This window comes from Lissotriton vulgaris, chromosome 12 (genome assembly GCF_964263255.1).
Source record: "Lissotriton vulgaris chromosome 12, aLisVul1.2, whole genome shotgun sequence".
Lineage (NCBI taxonomy): Eukaryota > Metazoa > Chordata > Amphibia > Caudata > Salamandridae > Lissotriton > Lissotriton vulgaris.
In genome coordinates this window covers 693,640,792-693,665,402 of record NC_141700.1, presented here as the reverse complement: position 1 = coordinate 693,665,402, position 24,611 = coordinate 693,640,792, and the positions used below count along the sequence as shown (strand labels likewise).

Here is a 24,611-nt window from a genome sequence, read left to right as displayed (position 1 = left end):
AATTTATTGTTTCCAGATTTGTACTTGATGATAGTTGTGTTTCTAAGTGTTCCAAATTGAGTTTGTTCCACGGCCGATGGGTGGATGGATGTAAGGTAGTTTTAGGTGAGTTTTAGTGCAGGTATTAGCTGTATTAGGATAGCAATTGTGTCGCTGTTCTGTATCATGTTCCTCATCCTGCATGCTAAGAAGGCATTTTGATCGGTTTGCATGTTTATGTGGTGGAGATGGTGTTTGAGAGTGAGTTTGAGTGCTGTGTTGTTTTTGTGGTGTAAAATTGTTGTGAAGTAGACATGGGGAAGCGAAGTTGTGAGGTGTGGCATGTTGCTTATATTTTTTGCGTGTGTTTAAGGCGGAAGGTGTATGAGTCAGGGGAGGTGGTGCAGCATGTGGGTCATGTAGTAAGGTTCTAAATTGTCCAATAGATGAGAGGCGGTTAGAAGAGAGCTGCTGTGTTGCTGTATCTGTGCTAGGTGTGGTGGAAGAGAGAAAGCTTGGCATTGGAGTTTGTTCCTTTGTGTGGTTTGAAAGGTGAGTGTATGTTTGTATTTTGTGATGGTAAGTATTATGAGGTGTTGTGTTTTGAAAATCTTGTGCTGGTGTGTGATATGTTTTGTTTTTGAGTAGTAGTGAAAAGGGGTGCTGATGTATATGTTTCATGCAATGGATTTGGTTGTATAGTATTGTTTGTGAGAGGAGGTTGTACGGTAGAGGGGGTGGTGATGTGTTTATGAGTAGAGTCTATGTTGTGTGTAGGAGGGAATGAAGTAGAGGTAAGAGTGTTTGTCTTAGACTGGTTTGTTGCAGGAGTTAAAAATTGTGGTGGTGTGCAGTGTGTCTGTTGTGCGTTAGTGTTAGTATGGTAGAAGGGAGAGGAGGGTGTTTGTTGGACAAATGATGGAAGGATGATTATGAATATGTCCAATTTTTATAGCGAGTTTTGTGCTATTCAACCCCCTCCCCCTTTAAACACAAAACGCACAGCATGGAGTTGGCTGCCTCTGGGTGACTGTCTGTGGCCAACCACATGCTGTGTGCGATGAAAGGCCGTGTGCAGCATAGGGTTGGCTGCCTGTGGAGGGCTGCCTTCAGCTTGGGTTGGCCGGCCAGGCCCTGTTGCCAACCCTTGCTGTGCACAGCCAAAGGTCATGTGCAGCGAGGGGTTGGTAGCCTGTGGGTGGTTTTGCCATGCACAGAGTGGGATTGGCTGTATGTATGGATATAAAATATTACTTTACGCAAAGAAAAACTAGAAATTCACTGAAAAAAACAATATAAACCATTATAGTTAGGCTTGATAAAAAGATCTGTTTTTGTTTAAAAAAAACCTTAGAAATTCACAGCAAAAACAAACTGTTAAAGTAATGTTATAGTTAGGGGAATATGTCAGTGACAATAACCTTTTAAGCTAAATAAACTCGGAAATTCACCAGTTATAGCTAGCAGAGCTAACTAAAACTTGCACCCCCGCCATGCACTGCTTATGACCTCACATATTACATCACTCATGACATGTTCTATGACATCATTTATGACATCACTGATGACATCTCAAATGATATCACTGTGTTTTTTTTAGTTCAAAATGGTAATATTGCCACTGACATATTCCCCTGAATAACGTTACCTTAACCTTTTGGATTCTGTTGCATGTTGCCAAAGAAGCTTCAAGCACTATAGTGTACCAGCAGTAACATTGGTATGTAGGGTAGTGGTTGTGTCCGACATGCTGGGTGCATGAGGTGGCAGTGCTAGACACATGGGGCAATTTTTCATTAACCATGCCCTTATTGCTTTGATTTCAGCATCAGCTTTCGGGAAATGAAGGCCGTCCTTCCTGCATCACTGATGACATCTCAAATGATATCACTGTGTTTTTTTTAGTTCAAAATGGTAATATTGCCACTGACATATTCCCCTGAATAACGTTACCTTAACCTTTTGGATTCTGTTGCATGTTGCCAAAGAAGCTTCAAGCACTATAGTGTACCAGCAGTAACATTGGTATGTAGGGTAGTGGTTGTGTCCGACATGCTGGGTGCATGAGGTGGCAGTGCTAGACACATGGGGCAATTTTTCATTAACCATGCCCTTATTGCTTTGATTTCAGCATCAGCTTTCGGGAAATGAAGGCCGTCCTTCCTGCAGTGAATTTCAAAATCAGCAGCATGAAGGCTCTGAAAGATAAGTTTGTGGTAAATATTTTTTTTCCTTACTTGCACTGGGGCCCATTGTACTCTTCTTTTGTCATTGTTCTTGCCAGAACATTTTCTCAGTTGGCGTAAATAGAGAGGAGCGGATTAAAAACACCAGCAGAGTTTGCACAAAACCTTGAGAAAGTTTAATTTAAACGAATTGTATGGGAGACTTAAAATATCAGACAAATTGACTTTAAGGGAATATTAGCGTTGGCATGGTGCAGTTTTTTTATAAGAACTACAAGGGACACAGTAGTGATGAAGTTCATCCAGAATTTGGAATTTAATTAGGGGTTATAGTTTGTAGAATTGTGTGACTTACAGATAGCTTGGGGTTCAGTTTTACACTGATTTACCTAGTTTACACATGGTCTTGATTCCTTCCCATGCTGCTTTATTCCACCATCTACCCTTCCTGTCTCTTTATGCTACTCCTGAAGGTTCTTTTTCATCTGTGCTGCTTTCTGTAATTCTCTTTTTATCATTACTTTGCTATCGATCTCTTTCTCTTTCTTTCTCCCTTTCTGTCTTTTTTTGCTGTGGGCTAGTTTGGTGATGAAAAAAAAGTCCTGATCCACTAAACTCTTTGCCGGTGCACCCAATCTGAAACACTGGCAGAAATTAGGAACTGATAGTGTGATGTGCAAAGTCTTGATGTTTGAGCACTGCAGTGAGGTTTGTAGATTTACTGTGGTGAGGTTTATAGAGTCACGTAGTTATGTTATGTTTATTTGTGGAAGCTCAATCACCTGGGGGTATCCTGGTGCTTAAGCAGGAGCAGCATGGTCATGCCTAGGGCTATGTTGGAGGAGTCTAGTCGAAGAGCCACATTTTCAGATTCTTGTGGAATTTGAGAACTGAAAAGGTGGCTCTGATGCGTGGGGGCAGGGCGTTCCAGGCTGTAGGAACGATGAAGGAGAACGTCCGCCCACTAGCTCACGTTCTCCGTGTGCGTGAGGTGTGTGCCTAGTATATGGTTACACTGAACATAGGGGATTAAAAAAGAAATCTATGACATATCCTCAAACTTTAATTAGATATCATGTTATGTATTTGTCTAGCAAAATGTTTCGTGAGATAAATACGAGATTTTAAATATTTATACAAGAGGGGATAGCGATATGAAAGTGAGGCTCCCAGAGATTTAGGAAAGCTCCTCCCCATTGCTGACATTATGATTGTTCACATTGAATTTGAAGTTAACTATATGATCATACCGTGCTTAATTTGAACCAGGTATTTCCGGTGTTCAGCACCAGCCCTTAATTGTCATCACCAGCACTTATAACAGTCTGCGACATGATGGCGCTGTTTGTCTAATTTAGGGTTGAGCACAACAGATGTTTCTTAAATCAACCTACATTTAAACGACTAGTACCTGCCACCGAAGCCATCCTTATAGCTTTGGGGGGCCTGGTATAGTTGAATTGTCACCAGGGCCGGCTTTAGAGCCAGAGGTGCTCGGTGCGACAATAATTTTTGGTTCCCCCACACCCCATGATCGCCTGACTTGGATTCTCTCACTACCATTGGGCAAAAGTGCCCCATATCTCTCCACTCATAAGTTATTGCTAAACACCGTTTCCCTTCTGAGGTTAGTGACCCCCTCCACAGGTCAGTGCCCAGTGCGACTGCACCAGTCGCACTGCCCTTAAGCCGCCCTGATTGTCACCCTTGTAGGAGTGTGATGGTTAGTAGTTGTGTTGGCACTGTCATTGGCAGCGCTGGTAGGGGCAATGCGTGGGGCAAGCTGCAGTGTGGCCTCCTAATGAGGGTGCTGGCACTTATAGGTTTTTTTCTCTCACAAATTAAGCATTGATCTGATCACATACCACCAGCCTTGTTTTCCATTGAGAGGCGATTGTGGCAGATTACAAGGTAGTGCTCTGTGTCCCTCTGATTCTCAATGAGTTTGACCAAAAACACAATTTTTTTTCATTATTCAGATGTATAACTAATTGCTCCTGAAATATTTTACATAGTTGCCAACATTTGAAAAACATTGCCCGGCCAACTTTGCGGCACAGGGGATAGAACGTACCTGTGTGTAATAAAGAGGAACAGTTTCTGCAACAATGTTAACCAGGACAGTCCCTGCAAAAAAAGTGAACGTCCCTGCAAAAACGGCACAGTTGGCAAATATGATTTTACCGAAATAACAGAATTAATTCACAAGAAAGAACCTCTGGATTGGGAGGCAAGTGGCGGTCCAATGGAGGACCAGCCAGCTGAAATGTGAAGAATGCGAAGCACCATGAGAGCAGGTGATTAAAAAAAAAAAGCAGGAAAAATCTACTTCGAAATGGCCGACATCCCAGAGCATGAAAACAAGGCCAAAGAGAAAAGGAATTGAGTCAGTACGGTCTAGTCGCTTGTTTAACCTACCACAGCGGGATCTGATCCTAACACAGGTGGCCAGACTCCAGAGTAAATGACTCCTTCATGTGTGTAAGCAAGAGGCTCAGGTTAGAAGACAGGCTTATTTCTTCCCTCCCCGGCAGGTGTAAACTATTTCCAAAGGGCCGAGCTCAGAAGAAAGCAGAAGGCTCGGTAAAATATCATTACAGTTTTAGGCATCACCAGTGATGAAGCTAAAAGGGTTAAAAAACACAACTTTCATTGTACAATGTACACCACAGAAAGTGAGTGAAACTAACAAGCCATGAAACAGATTCTCAGTACAACATAATGGATATAAACACGAGTCCTACAGAACAGAATAAACAAAACAGTGCTCATCCTATCTCCAACGAGAATAGCCATATGTGTGAGAAAAAAATTAAGGCTCCATACATTACGTTGATAGGTTTATTTGGTTCATGGCTTTAATTGACAACCTAAACCCACAGGCCTTATTCGTAGTGTAAACATTTTTAGTACATTTGAAACTGATTCTAATTTTGCTATAAGGATTCGGTGAAGATGAAACGTGCCATAATAAGATCCCCCATTTCTTGTAATAAGTTGGTTTGAAGAGCACACAATGCATCCTAGTAAGTATGAACTACATGATTCATACAAACCTTTTAAAAATGAGACACACAGGGCATGAACTTGCCTAATATGATTCCGCAGACAGTTTTGTTCAGAGATCACTACCCACAATTCTTTGTATTTTCTAGGCGTGGATTGATATGAGAAAGCAATGCTGCCCCTCAATATCTCATAGCCTGCTTCTTGTACATGATTGGCTGTAGCTTGAATTCCATGTCCCTTTGTGGCTGGATTGTGAGGTATCACCATGACAACAATCCAGAGCATCATGAGGAGACCATGAGCTCTCACACCTGTGTAAGATGTGGCCAGAGAGCAAGACTCCTTTTGTGTGTAAAGCGATAGTAGTGTCCTTTGTAAATAGCGATGAGGGACCAATTGAGGACCTTTGCGTTAAGGTCCATCACACCTTCCTGATGTAAGTTTTCAATTCTGTTTTGTTCCTGTGATGTAACAAAAATATCCCTTTTCACAGGAAGTCGGCGCACCCAAGGAGGACCTCAGCTTTGAGCAGTTTCATCTGTTTTACAAGAAGCTTATGTTTGAGCAGCAGAAAACGGTAAGATCTCTCCAGTAGCCACGGGTTTGCAGTGGGGGGTTGGTTGAGGTGATCTGAAGCAGGCAGGACACTGTAAGGATTCACTTAGAGTCCAAAGGGTTTGCTCAGTCGGGGAATCTGGTGAAGGGACTTTGACCAGCAGGGAAAGTGGGGCTGTCAGCATGAAGCCGGGATATCCCTAGGGTCTCTATGACCAGAGTTCGACGGTCTATCATTGCAAAGCCATGTGAGATACATGTAAATAGAGTGAATCTATATGGCACTAATTAACTGTTGTATGTAAAATATTGAGTACAAAAATATTGTGCTACCTAAATACCATTTACTAAAATATCGTGAAGGTAAGTATTTGTAGGTAAATATTAATTTAATATACTTAACATACATATGATACATATATTTTGACACAATATATATTGGAAGATATATATGACGAGTTAAGTATAGTGTACTTACCTGTCTATTAACCCCTTCGATGCTTATGATGGAACGGTTCCGTCATCAGCGTCGGTTGGGCTGTGCTGATGACGGAACCGTTCCGTCACGACCACGCCCGTTTTTCGAACCTTCAGCACAGCGCGAAAATTCGCGCCGCGCTGAAGGTGTTAAATAATGCCTGCCAAATTACTGTGAAGGTAAGTATATAGAGGTAAGTATAGGTTTATGTTGTAAGGAGCTACACAAAGAAAGGGGGAAGAGTGTAAAAAAAATCCTTTAATGAAGCGATACAGACAACACAAGGCAACTCCCGCAGTCCGTCTCAGCTCTCGTCAACTTCCTGAGCTGTGATGGAAAACTGGAATGGAGAACAAATGTTTGGGTTCTACTTCAGAACCAAGCCGAAGAGGAAAAATGGGAAAAATATACAAAATAACAAATACACAAAGGGGAAATAAAATGGCAAAAAAAACTATAAACAATAGAATGAATACACCATATAAAAATCAAGTTTAATTATAAGTAGCAAAGCTATATCCTAAAAGGAGCAAAAACAGTTAGATGATATGTTCCAAATTCTTAACACAATTCTATAACAAGCTACGGTCTACAAACATAGTAACAATACCATAATCCCCATCAGTCTAAAATGTAGTCTAGTAAATATCTGGGATGATTTGTATTCCTCCTCCCTTGACCCCTTGTGAAGACCATGGAATCGGCGGTATCTGTGACTCCTTCTTAACAGACATTGGAAGACTCTCCCAAGGAGCCAAAGTCTACATTGTAATCCCACACTCCACCATGAATGGCACTGGAATCCCCGTCACCCTGGTCACTTAAACCTGAATGCATTTAACCACTTATGTCTCTGTCTCATCAATCCTTCCGCGCTCACTGCCAAGCCACCATTCACTGCCCATACTTAAACTCACTGAAGGTGCCTCTTCCACGGACTCATCCATTTTCCTAACCGAAGCACCGTTCCTGTTGTTCCACCACTTCCCATTCTCTACCAGTATTGCATGGCTAGAAAGCTTTACCCCCTGTGTGTCTGGGAAGATTTTGGAACCATTATTTTTCTGCTCATGTGGGATTTTCACCATATCACCCACCCAAAACAAAATATCTTTTACTTTGTTTAAAGCATCATGTTTTTCTCTGCTTTTACTTTAGCTCTCTTCTACCTTGGAACATACTCCTCCATACCCGGTACCTTCTTACCAGCCTTAATAATATAATAACCTTAAATTTGTAAAGCACATAGCTACCTCCAAAGTGGTTTCCCGGCACTGAGGGCCCTCAGAAAGATTAAGCGAGCTATTGCCCAGGGTCACAAGGTGCTGGGCTGACCTGCCGCCAGCGCGGGGGATGGAACTGTGAACCCCGTGGTCCAGCGTCAGGCACCCTGGCCGCTGCGCCACACCTGTGCCTTAGTCTTGTCCAAGACCCATGCTGGAGACAAATTACCTGCTACTTAACAAAATGAATGAAGAGACCCCTGTGGAAGCATGTGGCGTGTTCACGTAGCTCCATAACCTATTCTGTACTGACTTCAACATTTTCTCCCCAGACGCCAAATCCACTTGGATGGTTTCATTCAACATTCTGTTGACCCTTTCCACCATTCCCTTGTGGGCTGTAAAGGGCAACAAATAGATGTTTGATGCCATGACAACTGACGAACATTTGCAATGCACTAGACTTAAAGTGCACACCATTATCAGTGACCAGTGCTTGGGCAAATCCTTCTCTTCTGAATAGTGAAGATAGAAAATCATTGACATCCATTTTGTTGGGTTCCCTTATGAACTTGCATTCTACCCATTTAGAAAAATTGTCTACAACCACAAAAGTGTATCTCATGTTTGCTGGCAAATGGTACATGGGTCCCACGAAGTCAATACCTAGCTTTTCCCATGGACTGACATGGCATTAAGGGGGTTTTATAAACTTGCAAGGATTCATCAGTCTGATTACAACGACATCACTTACCTACCAATCACATAAATATAATTGTCTATGTCAGGCCACCAGCAAAAATGATGTACTGTTTTCTTTGTGCCGATCATGCCCACATGGCTAAGATGTGTCATTCTGACCAAACAAGCTCTAAGGGCAACCCGGGGAATCAAATAACTTCCATGCAGCACCAACTCGTCCACTATGGACATCTCCTTGATTTTAAAACAAGGCTTGAAATCATCACACATTCCTTTCATGAAGCCAACCCCCAATAATTAATTTCTTCAGCATGGGTTGGCAACTGTCAAACATGGCACATTCTTCCCATTACCAAAAGGATACCGCCACCCACTCCAGCCGTCACAATTCCATCACCTTCCCAGCAACACATTCAAAGTCTTCATCTTTAGACCCCTCAATCACTGCTGCTGACCGGAAATCTGAACTGGAAATCTCCCTTCAAGTTCTTTGCCCCAGGAATGTGTTTAACATAGACGTTCAAACATCGTAGCCAGAAGTCTTACTAATCTAGAACTAGCCTTGTTCAAATTCCTTTCAGATAACATGTATATTGGGGGTTATGGTTTGTGATGAGCAAAGATTTCTGTCCTCACAAATATGCCGCAAAATGCCTGGTTACCCACACACATGCTAGTGTCTCCCTATTGATGGTGCTATAATTGCGCTGTGTCAAGGATCGATACCTCGAAGTGAAACCCACAGTACTTTCTTTCCCATCCACCATCTGATAAGGAACATCCCCCAACCCAACTCCAGTGGCATCTACTGTCACAATGGCGTTCACATCATCTCTGGATAAAGTGCAGGAGCCTCCACAATTAATTTCTTTATACCTAGAAATTCTTCGCACTCCTCAACTCCCCACTCATAGATGCTTTGCGTAAAAGTTTCCTGAGCAGTTCTGTTTGAAAAGCAAAGTTTTCAACCTAGAGTAGTACTCGCACAGGTCCAGAAATGATCTTAGTTGGTCCTTATCTGCAGGCTCAGGATTATATTTGTTTTTGGATTGATGCCTCCCCTTGAGAGACTATGCCTCCGATACTCGACCACTGGTACCATGAAACAACATTTTTCCTACTTGACATTTGAACCAGTTGACACTTAACATGCCCAGAACTTCATCCAGAACCCTCAATCGTTCCTCTTCACTCTCAGTAAATACCAGGGTGTCATCCTAATATGCCAATACCTGCTTACAGTCCCCAGAAAGGTGAAACATTTACTTCTGAAAGACTGATGCAGCTGACGCTAGACGCTAGACCAAATGGTAACCGCAGGAATCTGTATGTGCTAAAGGGGGTTAACGATTTGGAATCCATGCTTTATTCAACCTGGTGGTAAGCTGCCCTCAGATCAATGGTGGAGAAAACCTTGGCACTATCCAATTGTGCCAACATCTCCCGAATCTTGGGTAAGGGGAAACAATCCACTAGGACCTGTGGTCAACACAGAGCCTTATGTTCCCATTCTTCCTTTTGTTCATGACCATGGGAGATATCCACTCGAAGGAATCAACAGTTTCTATAACTTTTTCTGAAGACAGGATAGCTAAGTGATCTTTCAACTGACTCCTTACATTCAGAGAAATGCACCTAACCTTTTGAACCACAGGTACAGCATTTTCCTTAGTGAAATTTCATGTTTAAAACCCTTGACTAAACCTAGTCAGTCTTTGAATAGTTCTTTATGTTTATCTATCAATTTGGAATCAGGTAACAAAGGCATGACAGGTTTCACTAAAGAAAGGGACAGTCAGTGCCCAGCTTCAAAACGATGCCAAATGCACCCCAGTCTTTCCACCCCAAAATGTTGTACCTTTTCTTGTGCCATACGTTTTTGTGGAGATGACAAAGTAACCCATTAAATTGATCCTGTGCCCCCCAAACGCTACAGTATGTATGGCTGGAGGCAACAATGGAACTGACTCCCATTTCAATCAATATACGTCATCAGTGATGATGGTGATTGATGACCCTGAGTCCACAGTAACTTCAAATTTGACTTTGCCAATTTCACAAATAGGGTCACCACCCTTGGATGATCTTTGATTCGTCTCCCCAATTTTGATAGACAGAACAACTTGCACATCCTCTCAAAATGTCCCACATTATTACATTTTAACCTGTTTTACCAATAGCAGGACAACCTTTTTCATTAGCATAGTGAGTGGTGGAACGACACCTGAAGCATACATTGGAGTTATTAACTGTTTTTCCTCCTTTCCCATTGTCCTTTATTGCTCTGTAGGTGGATGTACCATGTTACTCCGCATACTTTTACTCCGCATACCGTTACAACGCGGTATTTACAACGCATACCATTACAACGCATAGCGCTTTGGGGTGCTGGATAGTGGTAAGTATAATTTACTATTCTAACTCCAGTCCCCGTGGACCCTAGGGAAGGTGTTGGATAGTAAATTATACTTATTCCCTATCCTAGAGCGCCCCCCAGCGCAATGCGTTGTAATGGTATGCGGAGTAAAAGTCGCGTTGTAATGGTAGTGCGGAGTAAAAGATGCGTTGTAACGGGTGTATACCTCTGTAGGTTAACTTGGATTTTGCACTTATTGCATTTACTTGCTCAGCCACAACCTCCTCCTTGCCTTCATTAAGTTATTTGGATGCCTGTACTGACCTTTCAATCCCCCTAGCTATTTCTAATGTTTCCCTCAGTGGGGTAACAACAGCACAACAGTTTCTCTTGAATGTGCTTGTAGAAATTGACTACAATGTTGTCCGTAAAAATGTTGTCTAAATTGCCATTGAACTCACATGTTGAAGCCAGAATTCTAAATTCTGCAAGAAAAGCATATTTTACTCAAATTGTGACTGCCTCCTAGTGAAAAATCTATGCCGCTCTACAATTATGCTAGTGTTATACTTTAAATGATTCTTAAGTCTATTCATAGCTTCAATGTATGCGTTCCCGTCTGCACCTCAACGGTTATAAAGTAATGCAAATGTCCTTATTGCATTGAACTTGTCTCCATCAATGGCTATTAAGTAGCTATCAAAACTTTTGAACCATTGCTTCCACTTACAGTTTAGAACCCCTGGCTCTGCCATAAAAGGCGTGGGGCTATTTGCATTTTATATGTTGAAGATCTATAACATAACTTTGCCAGGCAAAAGTACCTTACATGTTTCAGGTAAAAATATGACAACAAAGGATAAATAAAGCAAGCACAACATACTTTCTGGTAGATAAATGCCACTAATGAATGTGCCTGTCACTGGTAAACAGCTAATCTATGCTGGAACAAAAGGGTGCCAGTTGCTGACTCCAACTGCTAAAATATCCAGCTCCCAATCCCTCTCTTATACAATTTATAAGGAGGTGAAGCACTGTACTACGCCTATGTTAAAAAGGCAAACCTGTTCTCCCAGACAGTTTCACAGAACAAAAAGAATTGTGACCCAAAAAAGTGGGTCGCAAACATCCACACACTCGTGTTGGATAGAGATCTTACTAGAAAAAATGTGAGAGAAACAAGTGACTCCTCACGGAAACACCACCAACGGGGTAACTGGTATGTAATTTCCAGACAAGCCCCTGTCTCATCATCGGTAGTCACTTGCTTCTCAAAGAAAATAAGAAGAAAGGAAAGGTGTGTCCAAAACAAACAACAAAAATTGTGACAAACAGTGGAAAGCAGAAGTCTCTGCTAGTGACAAACACAAACATAAATAAGTGCCTAAAAACACAGCACACAGTTCCCTTAACCAACTTTATTCATAGGGAAGTGATTATATGCTGTTTATATTATAAAGGCTGGTAGCTAGTCATGCATACCATTACCTAATGCCAGTGCCGACATGTTTCACTGCTATACCAACTTAAGCAGTTTCATCAGGGCTGCACTCATATGCTGCCACTCCACTTTTGGACACTAGTTCTGTGTACACCAGAGTCAGCAAAGTTAGTCATACCAGCCGCTCCAGTATCAAAAAGGTTACCAGGGTACTAGTATGTATGTAATCAGCACCTGGTAGTTATTTATTATTAAGTCATTTCTAAGACGTTTCTACTTACTATTCTTTTAATCTGTTTCTAGACATGTAGTTGGGTGTGTTACATTGTTTCATTTGTACAGAAATGTCCAAGAAATGGCAGCCTATCGATAATGGAATCCCCCAACATAGTGTAAATACTTAAAAGCTTCTCTCATTATTTTTATTTTCCAGATACTTGACGAGTTCAAGAATGACTCATCAACTGTGTTTATTCTTGGGTAAGTCCTCCATAATAGTATTGATCTTTACACAAAGCATAGAAACTGATGGCATTGGGGGGAGAGTACTCACTAGCTCTTAGGGCAGGAGTCTGCAACCTTTTGTGTAATAAGAGCTACTTATGTTCAATGAGAATCATCTAGAGCTACTAATGTTAGTGATCTGACAGTGACCACCCCATTTAAGAGTAACAGCAGTGATCACATCAGTGCATTAGGCAGGGTAGCCAGCAGTAAAGTAAAAAAGCACAATCAATTTGGAATGTATCTACATAGGTAAACATAACAGCCGCAGCTGCAATCCTCGTGGAATCAAGATAATGAGCAATAAATCTCTCCAACTCAAATGAAAGCTTTGAATTTATTTTGAAACTGTAACCATTTATCTCCAAATAACAGCATTGAGTTCTGAAAATGCACATATTTTCATCTCAAATACATGCGTTTTAACCCCTCCCACGCTTGTGACGGAACCGTTCCGTCACGCCCCTCGGGTGGGCTGTGCTGGTGATGGAACTGTTCCGTCAAGGCCCGATGGCCGCGCCTGCGCCGTGCTGATTTCGCGCCTGCGCGTCGCGTTCTATTGAGCGGGCGGGGCCGTGATGGAACCGTTCCGTCACAAGCACAGCTCACCCGAGGGGCGTGACGGAGCGGTTCCGTCACCAGCGGGGGAGTGCCGCGTGGCCCCCCGCCCCTTAGCACTGCGGCGGTATAGCCGCCGCAGTGAAAGGGTTAAATGTTGTATTTATATAACAATCCAACCAAGTAAAAGCTTCTATATTAGTAGGCTGGGCTGCACACAGGAGAGCTACTCAAAGGCAGCTGGAGAGCTACTGGTAGCTCGCGAGCTACTCTTTGGAGATGCCTGTCTTAGAGTCTCATAATGGAGAGTGTAGCTTGCGTTAGAACCGACAACCATCTATTGTAGCTGATATAGGTCCTTTGGCGTTTCAAGGAGCTTTATGATCAACAGGAACACATTTCAATTATCTGAACGTTGCTGGATGACCCTAATTCAGTAACAGTATGCTAGTGTATTGATTACAGTGCCTCGAATCTGATATTTAGGAAAGAAATAGCGGTAAACCTAAATATATAATACTTTAACTCCTGCATGGAAAAGGATTGTATTCTTTCACCCTGCATGAAAGACACTTTGGGCCCGATGTAGGTAAATCCCATTTACCGATTTTGAAATACCGAATGCTACCGATTCGGTATTTCAAAATCGGTAAATGGGATGTAGGTCCCAACATCTGGAATCGTTACCGATTCCTTACAAAATCGGTATTTACCGATTCGGTAAATACCGAATCGGTATTTGCTATTGAATCCTATGGGCCTTTGAAGCCCATAGGATTCAATTCAAATACCGAATCGGTATTTACTGAATCGGTAAATACCGATTTTGTCAAGGGTGCAGGGGGTGTCACTTTGACACCCTCTAGCACCCCCAAAACGGGCATGTGTGCAATGTGGCACACAGACATGCCCTAAGGGCACGTCTGTCTGTCACATGGCACATGTGTACATGCACAGATGTGCATGTACACAGGAATCGGTATTTTACCATGGATTTGTATTCCATGGTAAAATACCGATTCTGTAAGCCATGTGCCAATAGTAAATTGGCTACCTACATTGCATTTTCGGTAATTTTACTGAATCGGTAAATATTACCGAATCGGTAATTATTTTACCGATTCGGTACATATTACCGAATCGGTAAATTTACCGATTCGGTAATGATACCGATTCGGTAAAATTACCGAAAATGTGCCCCTACATCTCGATAGCCCTTTACCGATCGGAAACGGCCGAAAATCGGTATTTTCGGCCGATTCCGATCGGTAAAGGGCTACCTACATCTGGCCCTTTGTCCATTCATTAACTTGACACCTTACTCTCTAGATACCTAGAAAAAAAAAAGAAAGAAAATGGTAATACCACATGTAAATGTAAACTAGATGTAGAGAAGATATAACAGAAAGCCAAAGCAAAGAGATAATCGCATAGTGCAGTGAAAACAGACATCTACAGGAAATTCAGTGAAATAAGTGGATGGCTCAGCAAACTCTTGGACCCATATTGAAATCATGGTTGATTCCAATTATCAACAACCATTCCAAATCACAGCTGTCAAACAGTACTTCTGTAGGTGCCTCTGTAGGAATGCATTATGTATTGGGATTCATAGAACAAGTTGGCAAGTGCTGGAGCTCTGTGCATAGCACAGTGGAAGGAGGCATTTAGCCCTGTTACATAGTGGAGAGACTTGTCTTCTAGATGGGCACAGGGGCTGAGAGGAGCTCAGGATTTTTTTGTAGCTGGTGGAAGAGGAGCTCTTTATAGAGAAGCATTCTCAGCTCATTTCTGAATTTGAGAATTTAAGGAATGAGCCTGACCTGTGTATGGAATGCTGATCTCGTAGCTTTGGTGTGTACAGTGAGAGGGCTTGTTTTGTTATGTTATGTTATGTTATGTTATGGTAATACAATTTCTAGAGCGCAACTGTTACCCTAAGGTGTCCTGGCGCTGAGCACTGCCTAATGGTTCCCATGGAGTAAAACAACTATAATATAAATAACCAGGTTTTCAGCCTTCCCCTAAAGGAGAGGATCTCAGTTTCATTTCTAAGCTGTAATGGTAGATTGTTCCATTCTTCTGCGGCGGTGGCAGTAAAGCTCCTGCACCCCAGCAAGCTTTTTTAATCAAGGGAACCATCATCTGTTTTGCTGCCAGAGAGCGCAAGATTCGTCTAAGGACATACCACTAAACTGTTGTTTCAAGTAATCAGGACCAACTCCATTTAATGCCTTAAAGACAGTACAGAGGCCCAATGTTTCACTGGGAGCCAATGAAGCTGTCTTAGTTCCCTCTTGACAGAGACAAACCTAGGTCTACCTGTCAGCAGCCTGGCTGCTGCATTTTGGACTACTTGAAGTGTGTTCATATGTCTCTTTTGGATATACAAGTAGAGACTATTACAGTAGTCTAAGTGGGAAATAATGAGGACTGTAACCACTGTCCTCAGGCTGTCACCAGAAAGAAGGAACTTTATTTTCTTAAGAGTTCTGAGAAGAAAGAAGCAGGAAGAGACCACCCCACTTATCTGATCTCCAAAAGTGAATTTATTGTCCATAATCACCCCAAAGTTCTTCACCTTCTCAGCTGGTTCTGGGAGTGTTCCCAGTTACTTCAGCCACCAGTCCGTTGTCCAGATATTTATGTTATTACCAATAATAATAACCTCAGTTTCTACAGAATTAAGTCTCAGGCAGTTGGACGCCATCCATCCTGAGATGGCTTTCAGACAGATCAGAGCTCCCAGCGGGGATACATAAATATTAAAAAATGTAGGGCTCAGGGAGGACCCCTGAGGCACCCTACAGGAAAGGGAGAAGGGTTTGGACCTAGGCTGGTCCAGGCCCACTGTTTGCATTCTGTCCATGAGAAAGGAATTTAGGAGATTCCAGGCTGTGCCTTGAACCCTATTTGTGATAAACGGTCCATCAGCACCCTATGATTGACCATATTGAAGGCTGCCAAGAGATCTAACATGTTCAAGATAGCGACACCTCCTTGGTCTAGGGCCTCCCTTACCTCCTCAGTGGATTTGATCAAAGCCAACTCTGTGCTGTGTTAAGCTCTGAATCCATATTGGGTTGCGCTTGGGGCATCAGCATTCACCTGTTGCAAAGACCTTTCCACCCCATTTATTAAGATTAGAGGTCATATTTCCTACTATCTGTCTACTTTTTTTAGCTGGTGGTATTTCAACTCATAATTGGGTGACAGTTCTGTTATTTCCAGTGGCATATTTGAGACACAGGGGGCCTGTTCAGTACTGGATGTACGCAATACTGCTTGGGCTGTATCAGATAGATTTGGAGACCCTTTAATTGACGGGATTATCTCACCAGTGACTTCCACTATTGTGCTACACAAAACCTCAATAGTGTATTTGTGGTCAAACACATCATTTTTCTTTCACATTGACAATTTCATTGTTTGTTAGCCCCATTGTGTCAGTTAAATAATTAGTTAGGGCATTAGTGGTTTTTAAACTCTTACCATTTCCCAACAGGGCCTTGGGCTAGTTTCTGCTGGTCCATAGTTATATTTCCTCTGGGCGCAGGTCCAATCCCTTTTACCTTGAATATTAAGTGGACAAAAAGGAAAGTTTTGACCAGAATCTTTTAAGTCCAGAGAAGAACTTTGCCAAGAGCAAGGGCCTTGCCCAACCTAGCCTCATTCGGGCACGGGCGGGCACAGATGGGTTTGCTCTTCACCCTGTCTTTGCCAGGGCACGTCCCACACTACAGGACTAAAGCACTGTTTGAATGTGCCTGTTTGCCATGCTGGTTACGGCGTGGCACTTCCACTCCACATGAATCTCTGGTGCTTGTAGTCCTGGGCAACGCAAACAGTGATGGGCCTACACAATCCAGGCTACTTATGTCCCTTCATGTGGTGATGACACAATGTGGACCCCTTGTGTCCCTGCACCTGGTGCTATCACAATTCAGGCCAATTGCATACCAGTTACTGGTGCGGTCACAATCCAAGCTACCTATGTCCCTGGAACCTGGTGCTATCACAATTCAGATCTTGTTCCTTGCATTTGATGCTATCACAATCCATGCTGCTTGTGTCCCTGCTTGTGGTGCTGTCTCAATCCAGGCCTCGTGTGTCCTGACATTTCACACTATCTTAGTCCAGGCCACTATGTGCCTTATCCTCTACTGCTTTCACAGTCCGGGCACCTTTGTGCACCTTTCAGTATCAGACATCTTTTCTTAATTCCAGCCATATACAATGTATGAAAGTGGAATAATTAATCTCAGCCATTGGTGACTATGTAATCCAGTCCTTTCAGACCTTCAAAGCCCATACTAAATATCACACATTGCTATCCCTGCTTCTGCATTTGTGTGACCCCACTGACTTAACCATCACTACTAGTTTGGTTTAGTGTAACTGAGATAGGTTTAACTCCATGCACTTTAGCTTTTTTGGTTTTAATTAAGTTTTGTACAACGTTAGATGCTTGGAGAAGCCTTAGTTTCCCTAAGGCAGACGCACCACAGGAACACTAAAAAGACACACTGATTCTAGAAAAGTGAGGGTTTGAGGCACTTTCTGAACATCAGGTCCACTTACTCGATCCTGAGAACTAGTGGTAGTGGGCCCAAATCTAAGCAGCCCTCTCTGAGAATGGTCCTCCACATCTTTCTGATTTTCTGAGTGTAGATACTATCTCCTCAATGAGTCATTCACCTCTAAGAACTTGGACATGAGTGTGGCACTGTGCTTCTTCCCACCACAAGGTAATATCCACAATGTCACCCATTTCTCTCCCAGCAACTATATCTCTATACATGTTTTCCAGATGATTTGGAAATAACTTACCATGGTTCTCTGTTTTCATATGTGTACTACTTAAAGGCTTTGCCAGTTTATACTACCCTTTGGCCATGAAAGTATTGAATTTATGATACAGAAAGATGGCTGTATCATCAATGTTTTGGCGTGTTTGTGCCTTCAGTCTGGATTTGTTTCTCTTTTAGGAACACAGACCGATCCGACTCTTCAGCAGTTCATTTGCACGACTTCCAGAGATTCCTCCAACATGAACAGAAGGTACTGTATACCATGAAAGAGTATGTAGAGCAGAGGTGTAATGAACATTACTTTGTTTAACATAACATAAAATAACATAACATATGTATCTGTGGTGCGCATGTTCACCCATGAGGTCTTGGATTGAGGTCTGGGGCGTTAAAATGTTAGTAGCATATCATCAGCAGATATGGGGCACTTGTCTTCTATATTGCTAATTCGAACTTCTGCTTAGCAGGCAGCAGATCAAATTTCAATGATCATAGGGACCAAAGCAAAATTGAACAATGGAGGGAACAGTGGACGCCCCTGTTTAATACCTCGCTAAGGAGTAACGCATTCTGACAAAAAAAAACAATTTGTATGAAAACATGGCCCAGATCCTTCATACAAAGCTTCCAAGTGAGAAGCTCCTGGGTGTTTAGTTGTGTCAGTCATCCATGCTGCCCTAAAAGTGAATCCTAGTAATACTGTATTACTTAGGTCTCCTGGAACCTGAGACAGGGTTGCCTAACTTAGCCTAAAAATAAAGCTTTAGTCTCACCAATTTATCAAGCACCTATGCATGGTTCCTTACTTTCCTGGCTCCATACCAGGAACCTGTGTCCTGCCTTGATCAATACTAATGCACCACACTGTAGGCGGGATCAAAACTGAAACAAGGAGGGAATTCAGGCCTGATACAAAGAAGACTTGAAGTTGGAGTAATGAAAATTATCTGTTAGTAATAGAGGCATGTCTTAGGACATTATTATTTTGACATGAACCCAAATTCAGGATAAATACATAAAGGGCAACACATGTAAAAAAAAAAAGACAAGTGATTGTGCAGTGCAATCTGCTGAGCTCCTGCTAAGAAGGACCCTTGCTGAAATGTATAAGGAGATTTCAAGTCACTGAGGAGTTCCATGACTTTACAGAGGAATGAGGCCAAAGGCCAAGGACTAGAAAAACCTTGGATTTTGAAGAAACTTAACATACGCACTGTAATCCTCCACACTTGATATATATGACCAAATGCGCGTGTAATATGAGATGCATAGGCATGACTTTCAGAAAGATCCGGATTAGGATTTGTGAACACTGGAGTAACATAAAGGGCAAGAAGATTACAACAAAGATGAGCAACCATTTTATTTCACAAGAATACACTGTGAAAGATTTCAACTGGTTATATTAGAATAACCGGAGGACATGACCGAGCAGGGAGAAATAATTCTCTTTGAAAGAGAATATCAATGAATCTATCAATTGGGGATACACAGAAAGGGATTGAATTACAGCATACTATAGCTGGCATTTAATAAATAGGGACTCTATATATAGTTTCTCCCCCTTCTCTATGATCAACTCAGACGAGGATTGTATGGGCATTTCTATGTACCCTCTTCCAGTTCGTTTTGAGGCAATAGTTTAAGGTTTAGGTTGACCTTTGTAATATCAGTATTTTATTCTCCCGGAGTTGGGACCCACAGTTGCACTGAACATCAAGATACATGTTTGTTGGTGACAATCAGTAATAAAAATAGAAAATTCCCCCATTTTTTACACTATGGTCCTTTCCACCGTATCACTTTGAATAGTGCATTGTTCATGTCCAACGTGAACGGATACCCTGCAGGGATAATTCTCCCAATATTTTGCATAATTTTGTATACTTTAGGGTTTCATTATAACTATATTTAAGTTCCTTAAAAATGTAAGTACAGTGGGAATTTCTCATATATCTCTTTATGTACCTTTTGTACTTCGTATGTTTCTTTAAAACCATAATTCTGTCCCTATTTTGAGAAAACTGTGTGCAGCCTCATTCATTGACATTTCTCCTGCACTCTGGACCAGTCCAACACATAATGAGATGGATAGGTCCTCTCATGCACAGTGGCTACATTAGAAGGAGTGGTACCATGATGTATAGGTAAGGGGATAGAGCTATGACACATCTCATCAGTTAAGTATTTAGGACTCAGCCATGATCAGCTTCCTTCACATGCAGGGATTTGAAGGAACAAGTAGGTGGAGAATACAGGATGGTACCCTTGACGGAGTAAGTCGCAGTACATTGGTGTTATAGAAGAGGAGAAGTAAATGGACGGAGCTATGACACATCTCATTAGTTTAGTATGTAGGACGCAGCCATGATCAGCTTAGTTCACATGCAGGGATTTGGAGGAGCAAGTAGGTGAAGAATATGGGATGGTACCCTTGACAAAGTATGTCACAGTACTTTGGCATTACTAAAAGAGGACTTTATACTATTAGCCCATGGGGTGCTATAACAAAATCTTGATTTGTTTACCTTCTAGTTTGTAACTACAGGGTCCGCCCGCCTCTAAATTCACAAGGGGTGCAGAATGCCATGAGACTAGGTTTGACCTCTTTCCCGTCATTTGCTCTAATGTTGACTTGTACCTATCACCTATATGAGTAATCTCCACACCAGCATTAAACACCTCTGTGTAAATAAGTATAGTATATAAGAATAGCATAACATTGTTCGTTGTCTATTGTGCACATTTTTGTTTGCACATATGATACCACACAATCCCTCTTTCAGCAATGGTGAAATGGTCCTTTTTTACTGGGCAACATGATCTTGCTTGGATTGTCTATTCTATGATTCTCTCCCCAGTTAGAGGTATCAGAAGGGCCAATTAACCCTATGGGTGTGTAAATGTTACTTGCATGATTTAATGTATTTGTCCCACACAAAATGATAAGTTTGACTAAAATTAGTAGATTGAAATCGTAAAACCATGCACTGCACGACCTCTTCAGATGACTCAACCCCGATAATGAAGCATCTCAACTTCCAACTTCACACTGACCGAAAAAGCACCATCAGTGGCACCCTCACCTACAGACCATCAGGATCATGCCCCAGCTTCTGCAACACCATCCCTGACCTCATCGCACCGATCAACATCTTCTTAGAGGATTTTAACTTCCACCTCTGCGATCTCAGTGACACCAACACAGCCTACCTCCTGAAAAGCATAAGCAACATCGACCTCAGGCAACTTGTCACCGACCATACCCACATCGTAGGACACACGCTTGACCCATTTTCATGTTCAGTGACAGAGTAAAGTACAACCATGTCTCCCAGCTCACCTGAACCAACCACTACAGCATCTGCTTCACAATCTCAGGACCTACCAACACTGGCACCATACCCACAGCTCCACATACATAAACTGGAAAAGGATATTAGAAAACCAGTGGAACAACGCTCTCAACTCCCACCTCCCAGAGACAACATCCAACCCAGAACAGGCTGTGGAGAATTTCTCCCAGTGGATCATAGAATGTGACCACAAAAAATGATACGTTTAACTACAATTAGTAGATTAAAGTCGTAGTATAGGAATAATTCTTTCCATGACCTTGCAGGGATCAGCTATTACAGGTACTTCACCTAGTCAGTCAAATTCAAATTGCCTGCCAGAAGATCAAGCTGGTTCACCATGAAGCTGAAATCCACCAAATGCAACTGCTGGCATCTAGAAAGGAAGTGGTGTAGCAGCAAAGAGACAGGAGACCACACCACCTTCAAGACAGACCTCAACCAGTGCCACAGCCTCCTGAAAGAAACAAAGAAGAATGCTTCAGCAGACTGCATAGAACTCAGCACAACCTGCAGCAAGGAGCTCTTCACCATTGTGAAGGAGTTCGCCAACCCGGCAGCCTCCGAGAACGACATCACCTCTCTACCAAGAACTGTGTGATAACCCTAGTCCCCTTCTTAAATGACACAATCTGTATTCTACATAAACTTCAAACCCCCGGGCTCACAGTATCAGCCTTTTCGCATCCACGAACACAAACTCCGAACACCTGCTCACCCATTGGGACCCTCTTCCAGCTCAACCAGAATCTCCATCATTAACTCTGCACACTCTGGAGCACGCACAGACCCCTGTCCCACCACATCTTCAACCTCGAGAGCAAGATCATTGGCAACGAGCTCAAGAAAGTCCTGAACACCTCCATCACATTGGCCTCCTCCCCTGTGGACTGGAGACATGCCAAAGTGAGGCTCCTCCTGAAGAAACCGCCCGCTGACCCAGCAGAACTGAAGAACTACCAGCCCACCTCCCTGCTCCCATTTCAGTGCAGGTTCTCAGGAAGGCAATCAACCAGCAACTCACTAAATACCTGAACCCCTCACAATCTAGATTCCAAGCCAACTACAGCACAGAGACAGCCCTAATCGGAGCCACCGATGACATCAGGGCCCTCCTGGACTGCAGCGAAAAGGCAGCCCTCATCCTCCTGTACCTATCAGCCACCTTCAACACTGTCTCCCATCACATCTTGATCAGCAGACTCTTCCACAACGGAATCCAGGGAGACGCAGTCAGATGGATCACCTCTCACCTCACAGGAAGAACCCAGAGAATCCCCTTCCCACTGTTCACCTCAAAACCCAAGAAGATCATCTGCAGCATTCCCCAGCCTCACCCTCTTCAACACATACACGTCCCCCTTGGCCAACAAGGTCTGATCGCACAGACTCAACATCATCTCATATGGTGACAACACCCAGCTCATCCTCTCACTGTGAGAAGACTCCTCCACCAGAGCCATCTTCTACAGATTTGTGATGAATATCACTGACTGGATGAAGGACAACTGTCTCAAGCTCAAAACGGACTCGATGAAAGTCATCATATATGGGAACAACACCTTGCCATTGAACGACACATGGTGGCCTTCTGAACTCATGCCATCCTCCGCCTGACTGACCATGCCTACAACCTTGGCATTACCTTGGAGAGCAAACGATCTATGAAGAAACGCAATCGCATCCACCTGCTTCCACATAGTACTCATGCTCCGCAAGATCTTCAGGAGACTCCCAGTCAACACCAGAAGGGCCATCATGCAGGTCCTCGTCACCAGCATGCTAGACTATGGGAATACAGTCTATGTAGGAATCACTGTGCACCTCCTGAAGAGACAACAGACAATGCAAAACTCAGAGGCAAGACTCATCCTTGACCTCCCAATATAAATCCACTTCACACTGCACCTTAAAAAGCTACACTGGCTACTGATCCAGAAGAGATGTCAGTTCAAGATGTTGGCCAAAGCATAAAAAGCCCTGCACAACAAAGAACCAATGTTCCACGACAAATGCATGACCCTCCACCAACCAACCAGAAACCTAAGGTCTGCCTCCTTCTTCCTCGCTGACACCCCCAGGTCCGCAGAAGCAACAATGGACAATGCTCCTTCTCTCACCTGACAGCCAAGGCTTGAAACAACCTTCCCATGAACCTCAGGGCAACCCCAATTCTGCAGGAATTCAGGAAAGGACTCACTTAAGACCTGGCTGTTCAAATGAACAGATCACATCAAAGCAGCTAGCAACTCCAGCGCCTTGAGACCCTTAAGGGTGATTTGCTGAGCTTTATAAATCCTTGATTGCTTAATTGATTGGCATCCTGAGGATTTCGGTCTGCATCACTGCATAAGATAACCTCTTCTCCTCACCTTCCCATGAGCTTCCTCAGCAAAGATCACTTGTATAGTTGAATTAGCCTCTTAAAGATAGAGGTGCTGCTGTAACAGAGTTGTGCATGACACCTACTGTGCTATGTCAGCTTCTTTCCAACGACATCTGGGTTACTCACACTTATCTTATTTGGTGATTTAAACTGTGCTGCATATGCATCCTGCCTAGCTCGCCCCTTCATTGGTGTTCATAAGTGAAGTTGCAGATACCTCGTGAAACATAAACACCTAGTTACGCAGTGGATTGTGGGGTATCACAGGCTGATCACATAATGAACAAAAAAAAGGCAGTCCATCAGCTGTCCCTGTGACCGTTCAACCCCAGGCGATTATTTCTATGCGCTTTATTGACTTGATGTGCCACAGTATTGATCTTTAATCGCAGATACCCACGATAACAAACCCTTGTGGTGTGCCCTGTGGCGGGTTCACTGTGCAACACAAACAAGTGCCCTGTGGGTAAGGGCCATGCTTCAGGCGATGTTGCTCATTTCGGCTCCTTCTGCCAGTAACAGGCTTATGCAAATGTGATGGATCCGTTAAGAGTGTACTTTGGAAAGTAAACACTGCAGTGCAGTTGGACTTTGTTTATTGTGAGTCTGAACAAACAATTCATTCTTTCACAACAGCTGGTTTGCCTACAGCATGACGCACGCTTTCTCTTTCATTTATGCAGTAAACGACTGATTTTGCCTGCTTTGCCCAAAGAAACTGCACAGGAAGAGACACTTTTATGCAAAAAATGTCACTGTAAACAGAACATCTGGATGTTGAACATCTCGGAAATTGTACCTGATTTTTAGACTGGCCTTAGTTGTCTCACTAGACTAGTGCTTTCCCCCAAAACTCATACACGCTACCAAGAGAGACTTTTAGTCAGCGGGTTTCATCTGTTAGTATGTTAAATTGTCATTTACATACACCACAGTATATAAAATTGGACACTGAGTAAGTCAGCATTGCCCATCGGCTCCCTTCACTTTGAGTGACAGTTCCCATCCACCTAAATACAGTTCCTTTCTCATCAGAGTCCAACCCGGTTCAAAGTGTGCTTTATTTT

At 42.8% G+C, this 24,611-nt stretch overlaps 1 protein-coding gene across 2 annotated transcripts in view; it reads left to right on the top strand.

Moving 5' to 3' along the window:
- Positions 1–24,611, top strand: part of PLCG2 (phospholipase C gamma 2) — a 448,457-nt gene that overhangs the window by 240,126 nt on the left and 183,720 nt on the right. For both annotated transcript variants that reach the window (XM_086945888.1, XM_086945889.1), the window contains 4 exons: positions 2,111–2,195; positions 5,668–5,751; positions 12,363–12,409; positions 17,980–18,052. In XM_086945888.1, coding sequence (XP_086802014.1) covers positions 2,111–2,195; positions 5,668–5,751; positions 12,363–12,409; positions 17,980–18,052 — 289 coding nt within the window. The remainder of the gene's footprint in view (positions 1–2,110; positions 2,196–5,667; positions 5,752–12,362; positions 12,410–17,979; positions 18,053–24,611) is intronic.